The sequence below is a fragment of the Larimichthys crocea genome, chromosome III (assembly GCF_000972845.2).
Source record: "Larimichthys crocea isolate SSNF chromosome III, L_crocea_2.0, whole genome shotgun sequence".
NCBI lineage: Eukaryota > Metazoa > Chordata > Actinopteri > Sciaenidae > Larimichthys > Larimichthys crocea.
The window spans coordinates 17337780-17352727 of record NC_040013.1 but is presented as its reverse complement, the minus strand read 5'-3'; the positions used below and the strand labels follow the sequence as shown (position 1 = coordinate 17352727).

The following is a 14948-nucleotide window of genomic DNA, read 5'->3' as shown; positions in this document are numbered from 1 at the left end:
AACAATAATGGCAATGCCCGTGGTTGCTAGATTTATAACTCTGGGTCACTCTGCAGACATGAGGTCAGCAGGGGAGCTATAAACTCACTAAATCTAACATAAAATTGGTGGTCCCCAGTCTGACCTATTACAACACAATCATACAGTTAAGAGAGCTACAAGCAGAACTGACAGGCATCAGTAACATATTTATGTGTAGGTGAGAAACGCCAAGACTAAAGACTATCTTGGGGTAACAACCCTTTGGACCACTGCCTGACTGATCAACTGGCTCAGGTAAATGTCCTGCTGGATTCAGGCCATCAACAATCCTTACTTTTAAACCGTGAAAAGAAAAGAACAGTTCTTAATCCAGAGAGATGTGATATAACATTTGAAAAATTCTTTACAGCTTACTAAATACTGTTATGTTGACATCAAGGGAAATGAATCATGTCAACATTATGTTAAAATATGCATTTGGTGATGTGCTTTAGCCAGCTGATAGTAATTTATTAAAATCCACTCTTGTACATCACCACTGATTATGGCCCCTACTTCTGATAATTCATGCACCCCTGCAAGTCTCAGATTGCATCCTGTCAAAATCTCCTCTACACTTCACTTCCTTGTATTGCATTAAGCTTCAATAAAAAATAAAAAAACTTGATCTCCCACAAGACTTCTCCTCAGACTTCTGCCATGCAGTGAATCCTTTCAGCCTGACAACATGACACTGAGTGCGGTTGTTCCTCTCAGGTGTTTATTCACAAACTAACCTGTGAAAGAAACAAATCTGTGGGGAATTTTCCTGGTTTTATGAAGAGCAGTCAAGGAGCACTGTGACTTGTCACCACCGCTACTATTGTGCCTTCAGCGCTGTTGTATTCCAACTCAGACACAGTGGCTGCATAAATGTGGTTTAATAGTAGATGCAGTGTTTGACAGTATAAGAAAACAAGTTTGCTTTAAAGAAACAAGTGGTCTAAAAGAATAGCTGAAGGTGTCATTCTTATTCCCATACTCTAAATGCATCGTCTATGCTAATAACAATCACAATCTGAGTCATTCTAATAATTATTATGCATATATTTCTGATCAATCTTTCAATTTCTTGGGGTTTGTAAACACCTTTGTCACATTTATTTTGTTCCTTCATTTTTTTCTTTATTTATCTCAATTTTATTAGAAATGGAATTGTGCCATGTATCAACCAATAGCCATCTTGACATTTATATAATTGGTACAATCATCCTATCAGAATGCTTAAAAATGATCACTGCAGAAAGCAAAGTCTGCTGTGTGCATACTAAAAGGTTGTCTTTAAGCGGCATATTCTCCATCTGGTCATAATGTATTCAGGTCACTACACTGTTGTCCAGGCACCAGTTACTGCCACACAATTCCATTATGTGACTTTAATCACAGCATAAATCATCCCTGCCCTAGTTAATATCAAAACTTGATCGCACCAACGCCATTTCTATTACAATGCATTCAGAGCAATTACTTTGTCTAATGCATATTGCAGGATTCAGCAGAACCTTTCATCCTTCTCCAAAAGATGTCATACTGCATTTGGCTGCTAGTAGAACAACCAGGCTCTGCCAAATACGGAATTAAAAATCTCAACTCTCCACCCAGCGAGGCAAATGGACCGACAACCTGACAATCTGAATGATAAAACTATATAGCTGCACCAAATCCTGCTTTCTCTTTCCAACCTTCCTTCTATATCACCAAGAGATCCCCCCACAGGCGCATTGGTTTCATCTCAGAGGAGACGCAGTGCTGACATGATCTTTATCTAATTAAATCAAGGTTTCGTTTAATTTCCTGAAGGTTAATGAGAAGTTTATCATCGGCGTCAGAGCCCACTCTCGCTCCCTAACAATCCAGCGGGTCCTGATAAGGCAGAAAGCTTGCTTGCAGCAAGGTGAAAGATGAGACTAGTATCTGCAGAGAAAAAGAGAAGCTGTATTAGTATTCTGTGTTTGTTGGCAGGCTATGTGTAAAGTGGATTGCAGCAGCATCTCAGTGTATCTCTTCTCTGTTTGCTCTCTGCCATGTTAGATCAAGCCATGCGCACAGCTGTCCTGCTTCGTCAATAAGGTGGGTGGATGCCTGGAACCTGCCATGAATGACCTTAACATGTCTTTAATACCTTCACCCATCAGCAGGAGGAATGAAGGTGTCACACTGAGACAACCAAAGTAGCTGCTTTCACCAAACGAGTCCATAATTGGCTGTGAAGAGTTGAAGTCACTGATACATTATTAAAAACAAAACCAACATACCTGATTCAATTTCATTTCTACTTGCCAAGCCCTCGGTATGCTTTTGCAGTTTTGAGATATGGCAGGGGAGAGGAAGAGAAGGATCACTTGCTAATAGTTTCTGTTTCGTTGCCTTTTGGGGTATATGTTGTAAATTCCACTTTAGTCATACAGTTATTCATTCAGGAGATAATTAAGAGTCTAATCCAACTCCAGCAGAGACAGAAAGTAAAGGATTGTATTCTCTCAGTCACAGAAAAGACACTTTAAATATACATGTCGAATATCTATATCCCAAAAAAAGGCTTATATTTTTCCCATCACAAGTGAACAAACAAATACATTTGTTCAGTATTCAATATTTATTTTCATCCAGAAACAATCCTGCATAGAGGGTAGGGTCAATAAATGTTTCATGTGGTTTCTCACCAAGAACCGACCCTTATTAAGAAGACATTGAGCCAAACTCCACTTCAGTTCCACCTCTCACCTTTCCTCTGATGACAGTCTGCTGGTTTGATTGATTGTTGACACCGGTATCAATATTCAATATCCAACTCACTTGTCAGTGAAAAGTTCAGCTGCCTGCTGCCTGGAAGGCAGTGTATTCCCCTGGGATTGAGGATTTTATAGGTTTAATATCAGACACATGCCTTTTCACAACCCACCTCTCCATTCTGTTGCATGATTGAAAGTGCCACATAAAGCTGCTGCATACACTCATATCTCGCACCTGCATATATTCATTCCTTCAAATGGGGTTTGAGGTAGAGCTGTTGCAAGTGTCCATCAATTCAAATAGGAACTATAACTGCAACATCAAGTCGTTTTACAAGAAGCATCCTTTGTTACCTTGTGTGGCATCTGGTCATCCTTGACAAACTCAATACAAAACTACACACAAAGAAAAATAACAGTAAATTTAGGCTATTTTTTATCATACATTTCAGAAAAGACTGAGACCTGACCAAGACTATTATCAGTCAGGGTTTTTTTATTCTAATTCTGAAGTCTTGGTTCACCCAGATTACACAACAAATTAAAAAACAAAATCATTTGTTGGTCCATGCACTTCAGAACAACACATATTAGCATTTTCTTATCTGACACCACTATCAACAACAATGACGACACTGTCATTTCAAAAATAAAATCATTGCTCACTATGGTTAAGATTTGATTATAGGCACAAAACAACTTAGTTAGGTTTAAGGAAATATCATCCATCCATTATCTGTAACATAAAACCAAAACTAGTCATTTATAATTTGGGTGAACTGGCCCTTCAAGGTCATTGAAAAAAAATGGATATGAAGAATGGATGCACTCGGGAATGGTGGTGAGGGGAGAAATAAAAACAGAGACAGACAGAGGGCACAAAGCTCATTCCCGTGAATAAGAGATGTGATGTTGCCACGGTGATGTGCCACCTGTGGGAATAACTGTGAATGCAATGTGCCAAAGAGACACACACAACTGCAGCAAAGTAATAAAAGGGGATCACAAAACCAAGACATCATTCAGTCTTCAGAGACTATGATGGTCTGGCCTTTTAGCCCCTCTGTCAGAGGGAGTTTTATGCTTTCCTTATTTCAGCTAAGTAGCCCCATGATAGAGCTTTCTGCAGCTTCTGATTTAGAGTCAATGTATCAATGGGATTATTTCAAACACAAGAAACAGACATTTTGAATGAGAAAAAATTATAATAATATCTTAATAATAATAATTAATGATGCTATTCTTGGAAAGTAGGGAGGGCTGTGAGCTCAAAAGCTACGTGAGTGTAACAGTGTGACATTCCCAGCTTTGTTGCAGCTGTAGAAGTATTTTTATTCATTATTACTGATTTAATCTGAAGAATAATTTGTCCCAACCTTCCCTTTAACTGTGCCTGACCCTAACTTTAAGTGCAGCCACGTGCATGTCCCATAGTAAGTCCTCATATAGCCTAAGTACAGCAGACATTACTCATGCGAACGCATGCTTTTGTGCATGCCGACAAATACGTGTCCTTGGATGTATGTAGGATGCACTGATAAAATGGAAGATGTCATAATGTGTTTCACTTGTATCAGAGGAGAGCAGAGCAGGGAAGCAAAGTCATATTGCTTCTGGTCCTTCTTTGATGCGTTGAGGCTTTGAAGTCAATACTGATGCAATTCAGGGCCGGAGGCAGAAACAGACCTACAAACCATTTAATTAGCACCTTGCCATGGCTCCTAATATGAGACAGCCTTAGTAACAAAGCCAAACAAAAGTCTCCACCTCTCTGATTTACTCACAGCAAGGATAGAGTTTGTTAGAATATTTGCCTGGCAAAGCCTAAAAGAAATGTCTAAAGATATTTGGCATCCAGAATAAAAATCAAACACACTTGTAAATATGCATTTCAACCTTTAAAAACTGTAAAAAATCTATATGCGGATCAATCCTAATATGAATTTACCTCATGCTTTTATGTCTTATTGCCTTTTCCTCCACTCTCACTTTCACCTGCCCTCCCATCTTTCTCCCTCCCCTCCTTCCTTGCTACTTACATCACCTGCGATTGTCCCCTAATGATCTCATGGAAACTGTGAGCAGTGAGCGGCGGGCTGGTGGAGGTGATGTGTTTTAGGGACACTGTGTGGCTGTCCCATCCCAGGAAACAGAATCCCAGTGGGAGTAAAAGGATCTGAAACCTGCCTTAACAGATGGTCCCCACAGTGCTGACTCCTCCGATAAGCAATTAGAAGTGCAAACATGACACGAGTGACAACAGCATATTCAGAACGAACCTGAGACCATATCTACGGCCAGGTCTGATTTTGTCACATGAGTCATACGACGGTCAAAAAGGTCTCAAATATGACGCGTGCGGAAAGCTGGCACTCAATAATTCACCTCCTGAGCCTCTGCGTAGCACAGCATTTCTCATCAACATAAAACATTCTGTGACAGTTGCTCTTTGTTGCCTTTTAGATCAGTTTTAGGAGGAGTAAAACCTTATCATCTATCTTCCACCGCGGATGCTGCTGCAATAATAACCTGTCCACCATATAAAACAAAGGTATGGATGCGGTCAGCCCCAGCTCCAATGATCCTTTCAATCCCACACTATCGCTCTGAGTGTGACTCAGAAATGCTGATGTATAGATGGTGAGACAGACTGAGGAGAGGAGGCAGTTCCTGCTTCGCGAAATAATTGACATGCAGCATATAAAGCCTGTACCCAGAAAATGTTGAATGTTAATAAACTGATACTTCATCAGTCCCCTCAGGGAAATTCTCTTAATGCTTAGCCTACTCCAGAGAGGAGGAAGTGAGTTAGAGAGCAACACCTACGGTATGGAGCTGGGAGGTATTTAGTTTCTCCCTCCAGGAGTCTCCAGGTCAGTTTTATCATCATTTAGTTATTGATTTATCTTTTGCTTGTACGAAGGAAACTCTCAACTTTTTTTTCTTCATTTTATTATGTCAGATGTGCTCCTTTAGCCTTCAAGTATGAATAATATATAAACCAATGAATGAATTTGACTGACAGGCAAGGGCACTGAGAGACAATGTACAAACTGTGTTGCCAGTTTACAAGCCACACACAGACGGCATATTGTTGGTAGTTGTTGTAGAGAAAGGACCGCTGAAGTTATACATCTTTTTTTTTTTTGCTCCACAAGAATGCACGTCTGTATCAGTGGGAAAATAAAAACACTTGTGTAATCAGCGGATTTTCATTCAAAGGAATTTTTATTCTTTGCTAATCTTGTCCCTAATCCTGTTTTTTGGAAAGCTTTAAAGAAATGTGCCTGCCAGTGACAGCGGTGTTAGATGTGGTTGGATCAATGTGATGCTACAACTTCTCATCCATTAGGTGTGCGTCATCCGAGAGGCACTGAGTCACTCAGCACCCCGAGACTATACCAGGCAGCCACGACAAAGATGAGACAGGGGGAGCGCTGTCTTTGGAAGTGACAGGGGACTCCAAATGACAAACACGAGGATGTCTGCAACCGCCGAGACTGTCCGTTTGGGTCTCTGTCTGTCCGCACCCAATTTTCTACCTGTCCGTTTGCCTGTTTGCATGTTGACTGTTTGCTCTGTGACTGGGTGCCTCTATCTGTCTGTCAATCTGTATGTCTGTCTCTAGCCTGCAGTCTAATGCGCTTGTGACTCTAAATGTAATCTGATTTCTGACTACCCTGTCACTCCTCAGCCCCTATTCAGCAGAGCATAAATGCTCATATTGTTAAAAGTAAACAGAATATCATTACTGCAGTCACTTTCTGAGATTCAAGGAAGGCAATATTTCAATTATCTAATGGCATGAACTACTTGTTTTAAAAGCTATGGTGAACTTATAATTAGCTAAGTGATTTTGGATTTCCTACAACATATCCCAAGGGCAATGCCACCTGAGTGGATCCCACAAATAATTGTTATGTGAAGCAAATTATGAGATACAAGACATGCTTCATATATTTCAGTTACACAGGCATGATTTGATTTGTGAATATTTTTAGAATGAATGTGTGGTTTTTTTTTCTTGAGGCCCAGGCTAAAGGAAACAAATGAACATGTACTGTCGCCACAGTCACAGGTGACTTTGATCTAATAAGGGGAAGGCTGAGCAGCCAGCTAAGTGAAACATCACTCCTGTGTTCACTCTCTCGACCTTTTTATGGGAGGGAATTTGAGGGAGGGTGGGACAGACAAAGGGCACAGGGGCTGCGACGCGAGACAAAGACGGGTTTAGGTCATTGGCTCTTTAGCAATAAAGGCCTAGGTGGCAAACAGATGGGTTTATCGATAGGGGAGAGAAAGAACAAGCAATGATGAGTCATCCCCCGGCTCAGAGTTATGACAGGCCTTAAGAGGGTCTGCGGGGAAAATCATTCATGGGGACAAAGCGAGACCAACCGTTTCAGAGTTGTAAAACTCTCCCTAGTGTGCAGAAAATTTAAAAGCAGCGTAATGCTGATCAATTAAATGGAACAAAGGAAGAAATTCAGCAGCTATAACTTCATTATAGTGTGAATTATGTTTTCCATTGTGTGATATAAAGTATTATTTTTAGCCCTGGTATCATATTTTAAATTCGATTTATCTATATTTTCTCTGCTTTTATCGTTCTGTTAAAGTCTAGCAGAAACTCTGCACCTTCTTCTGCTCTTACTGGATAGAAATTGAAATGGAATGTTTTCTGGATAATATAATCCAGTATGCTGTGTCTGTATTTTTAGATCCACGCTCAGATGTGCAACACTATGTCTGCTTGCTAAGTGAGAAAGCAGTGTGTGAATTTCTACCAGCTGAAACGATGCAGCATGATGTCAGGACTCCCTGTTGCTTTTCTTTCCTCCTATGACAGCCTGCTTTCCTTCTCATGCCCTCCTCCACCTCCCGCGACACTCCACCACTCAGTGCACGACTTCCGTTTCTTGTGTGGCGGCAGCCCAGAAAAAAACAAGCCGGGCAGAGCTGCTTTCACACACTGACCTGTGGCCATGGTATGAGAATACATTCTGAGCGACATGTGGCACTTAATCAATAAACCAATAAAGAAAACATATAAACAAACATTTATAGTTCCATAAAATGGCTTACAAGCATACACATGTACCCCTTGTCATACACATGACTATAATACCTAAAAACATGTCTAGAAAAATTATATAATGTTGTATTTATTTTTATTTAGCTGCAGGGTTACTAAACTTGCTCTTGTGCCTTGCTGTCTCAAACACCTTTTCTACTTCTACCTTTTATAACAACACATGTTGATGTATTGATGTAGTATTGGGGGCAAAAAAACCTGTTGGTGCTACAGGAGAAGTTCAGGTGGTCAGGGTTTTTATAATCTAGCTTCTGGGGACCATGAATGTCTGGATAAAAATTTAAAGTTGTTGAGATAGTTTGACCGGCTGACCAACAGATCAGTATTGCAATCCCTGAAAGGCATGCCTAAACATCATGCTGACTGTTTATTGGCAATGATTTATTCATATGGAGGGCCACACCCATCACAGTAACTCCTTATTATCCTGTTATCCCGACCGAATACTTTTATTTCATGTTTTGAATGTAATAATTTATGTTCTCTACCAATCATCTTGATAATGCCTTATCCTCTGACTGTCTAGTTGTGAATTATTGTATTCCTGCATGTATAGCCATGTATATTAGTGTCTTTGGCTGGTACCACACCCAGCTCTCTCCTCCTTCCTCTATGTCACGCTCTCTGCTGCAGTGCTTCCTCCCCGCGGTCCCTCCAGCATAAACAGCCATTCATCACCGTTCGGAGGATTTAAGTCAATGCCAATTGGATTGCCATCGACTGAACTGAGAAATTAAAGCAAATGACAAAATGAATAAGCTGTGATGCTAGCTAAAGTCAACAACTCGTAAAAAATTGGAGGGAGGCAAGGTGACAGCCTGGAGGTTCCAGAGGGCACCGGGTTTGAGTCAAAGGAGCAAACTGGCTCAGAAATTGAGTTTCATTATGGGGGAGCACAATGCTGGAGCAAAGTGTCATGTCACCGAATGCTGAACAGAGGGGTGAAAAATTGCTACATTTGTCCATGTCCACTGCTATTAATATACAGAGAAATTGGGTTGTTGAGAGAAGCCCTTTGCGGTTATTGATTGTTTATTTCTCACTTCAGGATGACAGATGCTTTCTGACAGATAATGGGAAGTGACTTTGTTTGTGCGCATGCATTTGTGCACATCTATCTATGTGTCTCGGGTGGGGCTGAGTGATAATTTATTATGATTATGTAGAAACATATCATGAAAATCAACATCATACGGTGTTTTACAAAGTAGAAACAGTACAAATGAGTATAAATGAGTTTGAGAACGAGGAAGGGTTTTCGTCTCCTGTACTGCATGCATATCATGGTATTTTTTAATATATATAAAAATGTTATTATGAATCTTGTGAGAAATATTTCAGCCCTGCCTTGTTTACTTGCATGTGCCTATAGTCCTGTGCAAATGTAAATGTGCTTGTTGTACAATGTCTATCAGTAGCACATCCCCATGGATGGATGGATAAAACATCATGTCGTAAAAATCGTCATTATCGCAATCATGCAATATAATGAGCAAAGATACCTGATGCTAGTGGATGCATATGAAGAGACATATGCCGCTTGTTGCTTTTTTTTTTTTTAGGGACCAGGCTATTGTCACAGAGGAGCAGGATGCAGGAGAAGGTGCTGTGTTGACAGCTGTATCCATGCTGAGGAGTTTACTGACAGTAATAAATTAGTTCCACACACTCAACGGGAAAACATAATTAGACAGCCCAAACAGACGCACACAGACACGGATTTACACATTCACACAAGAACACCGGAGAACACATGGAGAAACATACTGTTTCAGCTCAGGCAAACACGCATCAGGCGCACACACATGGTGTACATTCACGGGTAAACTCAGGGATGGAAACAGACTCTGGCAGCATCCAAGGACTGCTGTTAAAAAGAAACATAAACATGCCAAAGAACTGTTAGTACAAAACCATATTTATACATAAGGGGTAAACATGCAGCAAAAAGTAATGAAAAGTAGAACACTGTGAATGACAGCTGTTCTCCGTGCAGGCAGCAAAGCAATCCCAGGGAGTGCGAGAGAACACATTCACACTTATTCTCTGCACAACAGGATGTTTCAGGACACATGGAAACACAGTGGAACGTGCCCACGGTGTCCTCACACACTGTACAATCTCACTTCATTTCCTGCCAAGACGCACACAAACACACACTCACACTGTAAACAACTGTTCTCGCACATAAGCTAGAGAATGGAGAAATTGTAATAGGAAAGGGGTTATCACTGGTAAAAGGTATACAAAGGGAGAAAACATGCTTCCGAGTCAGAGGCTCTACTGCTAAATCTGTTTGTTTTCTTTCATGCTGGATTTGTTACAATTGCGGTTTTGCAGAATTCATGTGCAGTAATAGACAGATGTGTCGTATTTGCAGATGACAGAGGTCAATATGCACAAGGCTATGCAGTGTGTGGGTGGATGGGTAGGCAGAGGGATGACCATAGGGTTTAGGGAGCGGGCCATGTGAACAGATGGTCCCTGGTTGCCACCCAAGATCCCATTAAGAAAGATGGCAGGGCTGACCTATTTCTGTACTCACCATGCCGAGCAAATCTACAGCACGGAGAGATAGGGTGAATATCTACATTCATAGGTTATAATCCTTGCTGTTTTTGTTGGATATTATGGGATTACATACGTTGCAGTGACGCAGGAATCAATTAGACGAGATTCTGTGGTAATGCAGCACAAAAATTCAGGCTACTCATATTTCCAGCTGTCCAACTAGTCATTTCCTCGGACATTGTGCCCTTGAGTGCTTAATGAGGCCTTTCTACAAAGCAACTGGGGTGATATGGTTGTCAAGAGACTGATGAGCCATCTACTGTCAGACCAGAGGTGCTTTGCTTTTCACCTATGCTCCACATGCAGCGCTTTTGTGCGGACAGCTGCCTCACGGGGCTCAGAGAGACACTTCCTCCTTAAGCTGCAGCTGGCACTTAGTTGTTTAGTTGCTTCCTGCTTTGCATAAGTCCCCACCGTCTGACTTTTACATTTTCAAACTGTTCTTTTAAAAAACGTTTTTTAAATATTTGAAACTGATTATTGTGAGAATATTTGCAGGTTTGATTCCTGTCTATTAATTAATACATTTTTTTTAATGCCTGCATTACCAGCAGAGGATCATGTTCAATTATGTTCGAGTTCATTACCCCTCATGTTTTTTTCCTTTGACTCAGAGCTCAGTGTCAACTGAAAACTACACTGGAGACAGATCATGTGTGAATGAGGTAATAAATATTTAATACACTGATATTGTAAAGGTAATGGGTGATACAAAAAGCTAAGGACCCACACGGAGGACCAACACTGGCTCATGCTAGCATCTATCATTTCCTGGTATTTTATAAGGCACATAAGGTGACACAGAGCCTAATCGAAATTGGATATATGACCCTGTGTGTGAGAGGGAGGGGGTTCATACATGTAGGTTGGAGAGGCTTTACGATCACACAAAGACAGGGCACATTGACATATGACCAGTCTGTGGAAACAACATATTATCAGAACCTTTGTCTCTTGATGTACACATAAATTCTTACCAATACACACACACAAGTCCCTGTGTGCACCTGCTGCTGTTCTTACATTGTCTGAGCAATGCCATGAGCCTTAATAGTTTTCTGTGGTTCCTATGGCTCAGCAATAGGACTTCTTTTAAAACAGGGCTGCTAATGACTAGGATGATTCACATGGAGCACATGTCTGGTCTTAATGGTTGTGCAGCGTGGGTGGATATGTGTTCATTTAATTCCTTCCTCATCAGAGCAAAGTAGTATGGAAAAGTCACATTAGGCACCAATGACAAAACAGCCCTTGTTCTTCTCACACTGGTAATTCAGCCCAGCATGGGGAAACAATACAGGGGACTCCTGGGCCAAGCTGCTGCCACGGGTGGATTTAGATTTGTCTGGTAATTCAATAAGCCTGGGGGTATACTTGATCTTTCACTAGTAGTGAAGTCATCAAGGCAAACAAATGAATGGGGATGAAGGGCTGCCTACCAGAGGCTATCTGTCTCAATCTGCTTGGGCTTTGCCTCTTCCGCCTGGATAGAATGGACCCTGCATCAAGCTTTAATCCACCTGTGTGTGTGCGTGTGTGTGTGTGTGTGTGTTTCTGCTCTGCCCAGGCAGACACCCCCCTAATGTCAGATGACTGAGCGCCACTACACAGCAGTTGCTATGGTTACCAGCCAGGTTCCGTGTACACGGATACTCGCCGCAATTTTGATCTGCAGTGAAGCGCTGATGGGAGAGCAAGAGTCCTACAAAAATCACCCACCCACACGCACGCACACACGCACACACACACACACACACACACACACACACGAGCTACCATGCATATACTTTATACATGAAGAAATGCTAGCATCCACGCATCCACAAATGTACACATTCCACCCACATGAGTAGATACTCATTCACCTACATGGAGCGTTGATCGGTACATATTGTGCTGCATATGATTACACAGAGCACGTAAGTAAACACAGCCCGCTGGGCAGAATTATCAGCCCCACCAGAAGTAGCACAAATCACAGTAGGTGATACACCGGGATATCTCCATGCCTAGAAACCCCTTTAAAGCAGCCAGGGCCCTTTTTCCTCACTGACTCTCCCAACCTTGCCTCTCCATCTGCCTGTCTGTCTCTCTGTTGGTGTGTCCATCTCTAGGTTTCTTTGCTCTCTCACTCTCTCTCTCTCAAACACACACACACACACATGTATGCATACAGGGCAGATTGGAAGCGCTCAGTCAGAGCAGAAGATGAAAGCGAGAGGGAGCTGTGTCCATGCCAGCGGAGCAGTGTGAGTGGGGAAGTGATGAAAGAGAGGCTCATTTAGTAAATTGACAGCTCCCTTCAGGATTCTTCATCTTCTTCACCATGAAAGGCCTGAATCCTTCTCATCTCTCAGCTATCCTCACCAGGCACGAAGAAACTGTCACATTCCACTAAACATTAACAATGACAGTGTTAGTATTTTAGTTGGGATCGACTGCTGCCTCCTTAAGTGCACACATTTGATCTCCACACAGTTGATCTGTGTAAAACAGGCATAGTTAAAATATGAAAGGAACGCTAGCCAAGACTGAGGTAAGACTAGAAAAATGTTTCATAGTTCAGTTTTGTATCTATAAGATGATGGATACATCTATCAAATGACATGATAACCGCATATTCCAGCACAAACCACACCCTAAATTTTCGACATCAGACTTTTCAACGTACCGATGCCCGAACAATCGAGACCCTCAAATTCTTATCCCAGGGTAAAACACTAAACTAATGAAGACACAGAAAAGCTATTGTCCATGGTCATTTCACTCGAGTGCATATTGTTCAGCACGGAAGTGACGGGGTTGACTTGAATAGGCCCGAGTTCTAATCAGACACTGTGAAGTCTTTTCATAATTAAAGCAGCTAATAGAAGCAGCATTGTGCTCATAGCTTACTGTCTACCGCTCACTAACTAACTAAGTGGCAGACATCTTGCTAAGCTGAGAGGAGGAGCACATGAGAAATGCTGCTGATGGGAAGGCAGCTTTTAATCTGAATCATGAAGCAGCACAGGACGGAGCAGATATATCCAGGAGAGATTGTGGGGGCAGAGTGACGGATGAAGCTACAGAAAGGAGGGTCAGCAGAGGAAAGGAACTGTTATTCATACCGAGAGAAAAGCCACAGTGACAGCCTCTTACCTACTGCACAAACACCACATATGCTACCTCTCAGACTTGACAAATAAATCTCTCTCTCTCACATACACACACAAGCATGTACATGCACAGCCACACACACAAATATACACACATACACTCATCGGTTCAGCTGGCAGAGGCACAGCAGAATGAGTTACAGCGTGCCGCACATACAGGCCATTGCAGCAGAAAGAAAGCTGGACAGTGCCAACTAAATAGCCAACTGAGATTCAGTGAGTACTGAGTATCCGCTAGCATCTGTGGGGGATCAAATTAATTGCCCTAGAGCATGTCTCCAGTGGGACATGTAGAAAACAGGTGAGAAAATGTGTACAAAGCAGTGGATTATATGGTAGATTACTCCAGAACCCAACTTGGGTGTGAAAACCGGTTTGCTTGCCTGAGAAACGATCAAAACTACATATAGCACTTATCTAAATTGTGGTTTGGGCAAATGATTAGTGTCAAAAAAGTGCTGTTGGATTTCTGTCTGTATTTGGGTTGTGAGAAATGTATATCCATTAGAAGAGGGGAGACCTACCAGAACTCTGCCAGTGAGTGTCTGAGCGGAGATCATAACACCGGCCCAGTCTTTGACTGAAGTCATCCATCCCACCTCGCTGGCTGGGACCTCCTCTTTCTCATCAGTACCTTTTGGTTTGTCCGATGCCGGATTGCTGACGGGATTGCTCACCTTCTGAACCTCCTGGAAGAAAAATAATAATAATCTGTGTAAGGAAATGGAGCATATTAAAAGAGAGAAAACAGGAACACGGCCTGCTTTAGGGAAAAGGAGAATCTGCAGGGGGAAGGATTAAAAGGCACAAACTTCAAGTGGCATTTCACAGTGAGGATAGAAAGACATTGTTGGCTATGGGCAAATCTATTTCACTTACAACAGCAAACTGTGCGTGGGCTTAACAACCTCTAAGAACACCAAAGTTTGTCGAATATAATCCATTTCATTCATGACAAGCTACAACCTGAGGGCGAGAAAAAAAGAGGACTGTGATTACAGCCATCACGCTATGATGGTATCCATCTGCTATATGTTAAATATGTATGTTTGAATACGTTTGAGTGCATGCGAGTGTGAGATAACAACAGAACGTATGGATAGTTACTCTTGCCATTTTGCACATATGGCTCTGTAAGTTAGTTATTCCTCCAGGGGAGTAAGACTGTTGTTCTCACGCAGGCCTTTGAACGTTCCTTCTTGTGTCCGACTGAGTGAGCAGACTTGCATGGCAGTTCATTGACATGCTTAGCTTGGCACAGTCACCGCATGCAGCTGTTCCTCTCCAGCCATTCACTCCTGATTTGACACAAGCAGGCACTCAGCTTTCACTATCCTTCTGGCAGAAAAAAAAAAGGAATGAGTAGATTTT

At 41.8% G+C, this 14948-nt stretch overlaps 1 protein-coding gene across 30 annotated transcripts in view; it reads right to left on the bottom strand.

The window, feature by feature from the left end:
• LOC104930626 (calcium-activated potassium channel subunit alpha-1) overlaps window positions 1-14948 on the bottom strand; it is a 131842-nt gene that overhangs the window by 83408 nt on the left and 33486 nt on the right. For all 30 annotated transcript variants that reach the window (XM_027277936.1, XM_027277937.1, XM_027277938.1 and 27 more), the window contains exon 2: window positions 14102-14266. In XM_027277936.1, coding sequence (XP_027133737.1) covers window positions 14102-14266 — 165 coding nt within the window. The remainder of the gene's footprint in view (window positions 1-14101; window positions 14267-14948) is intronic.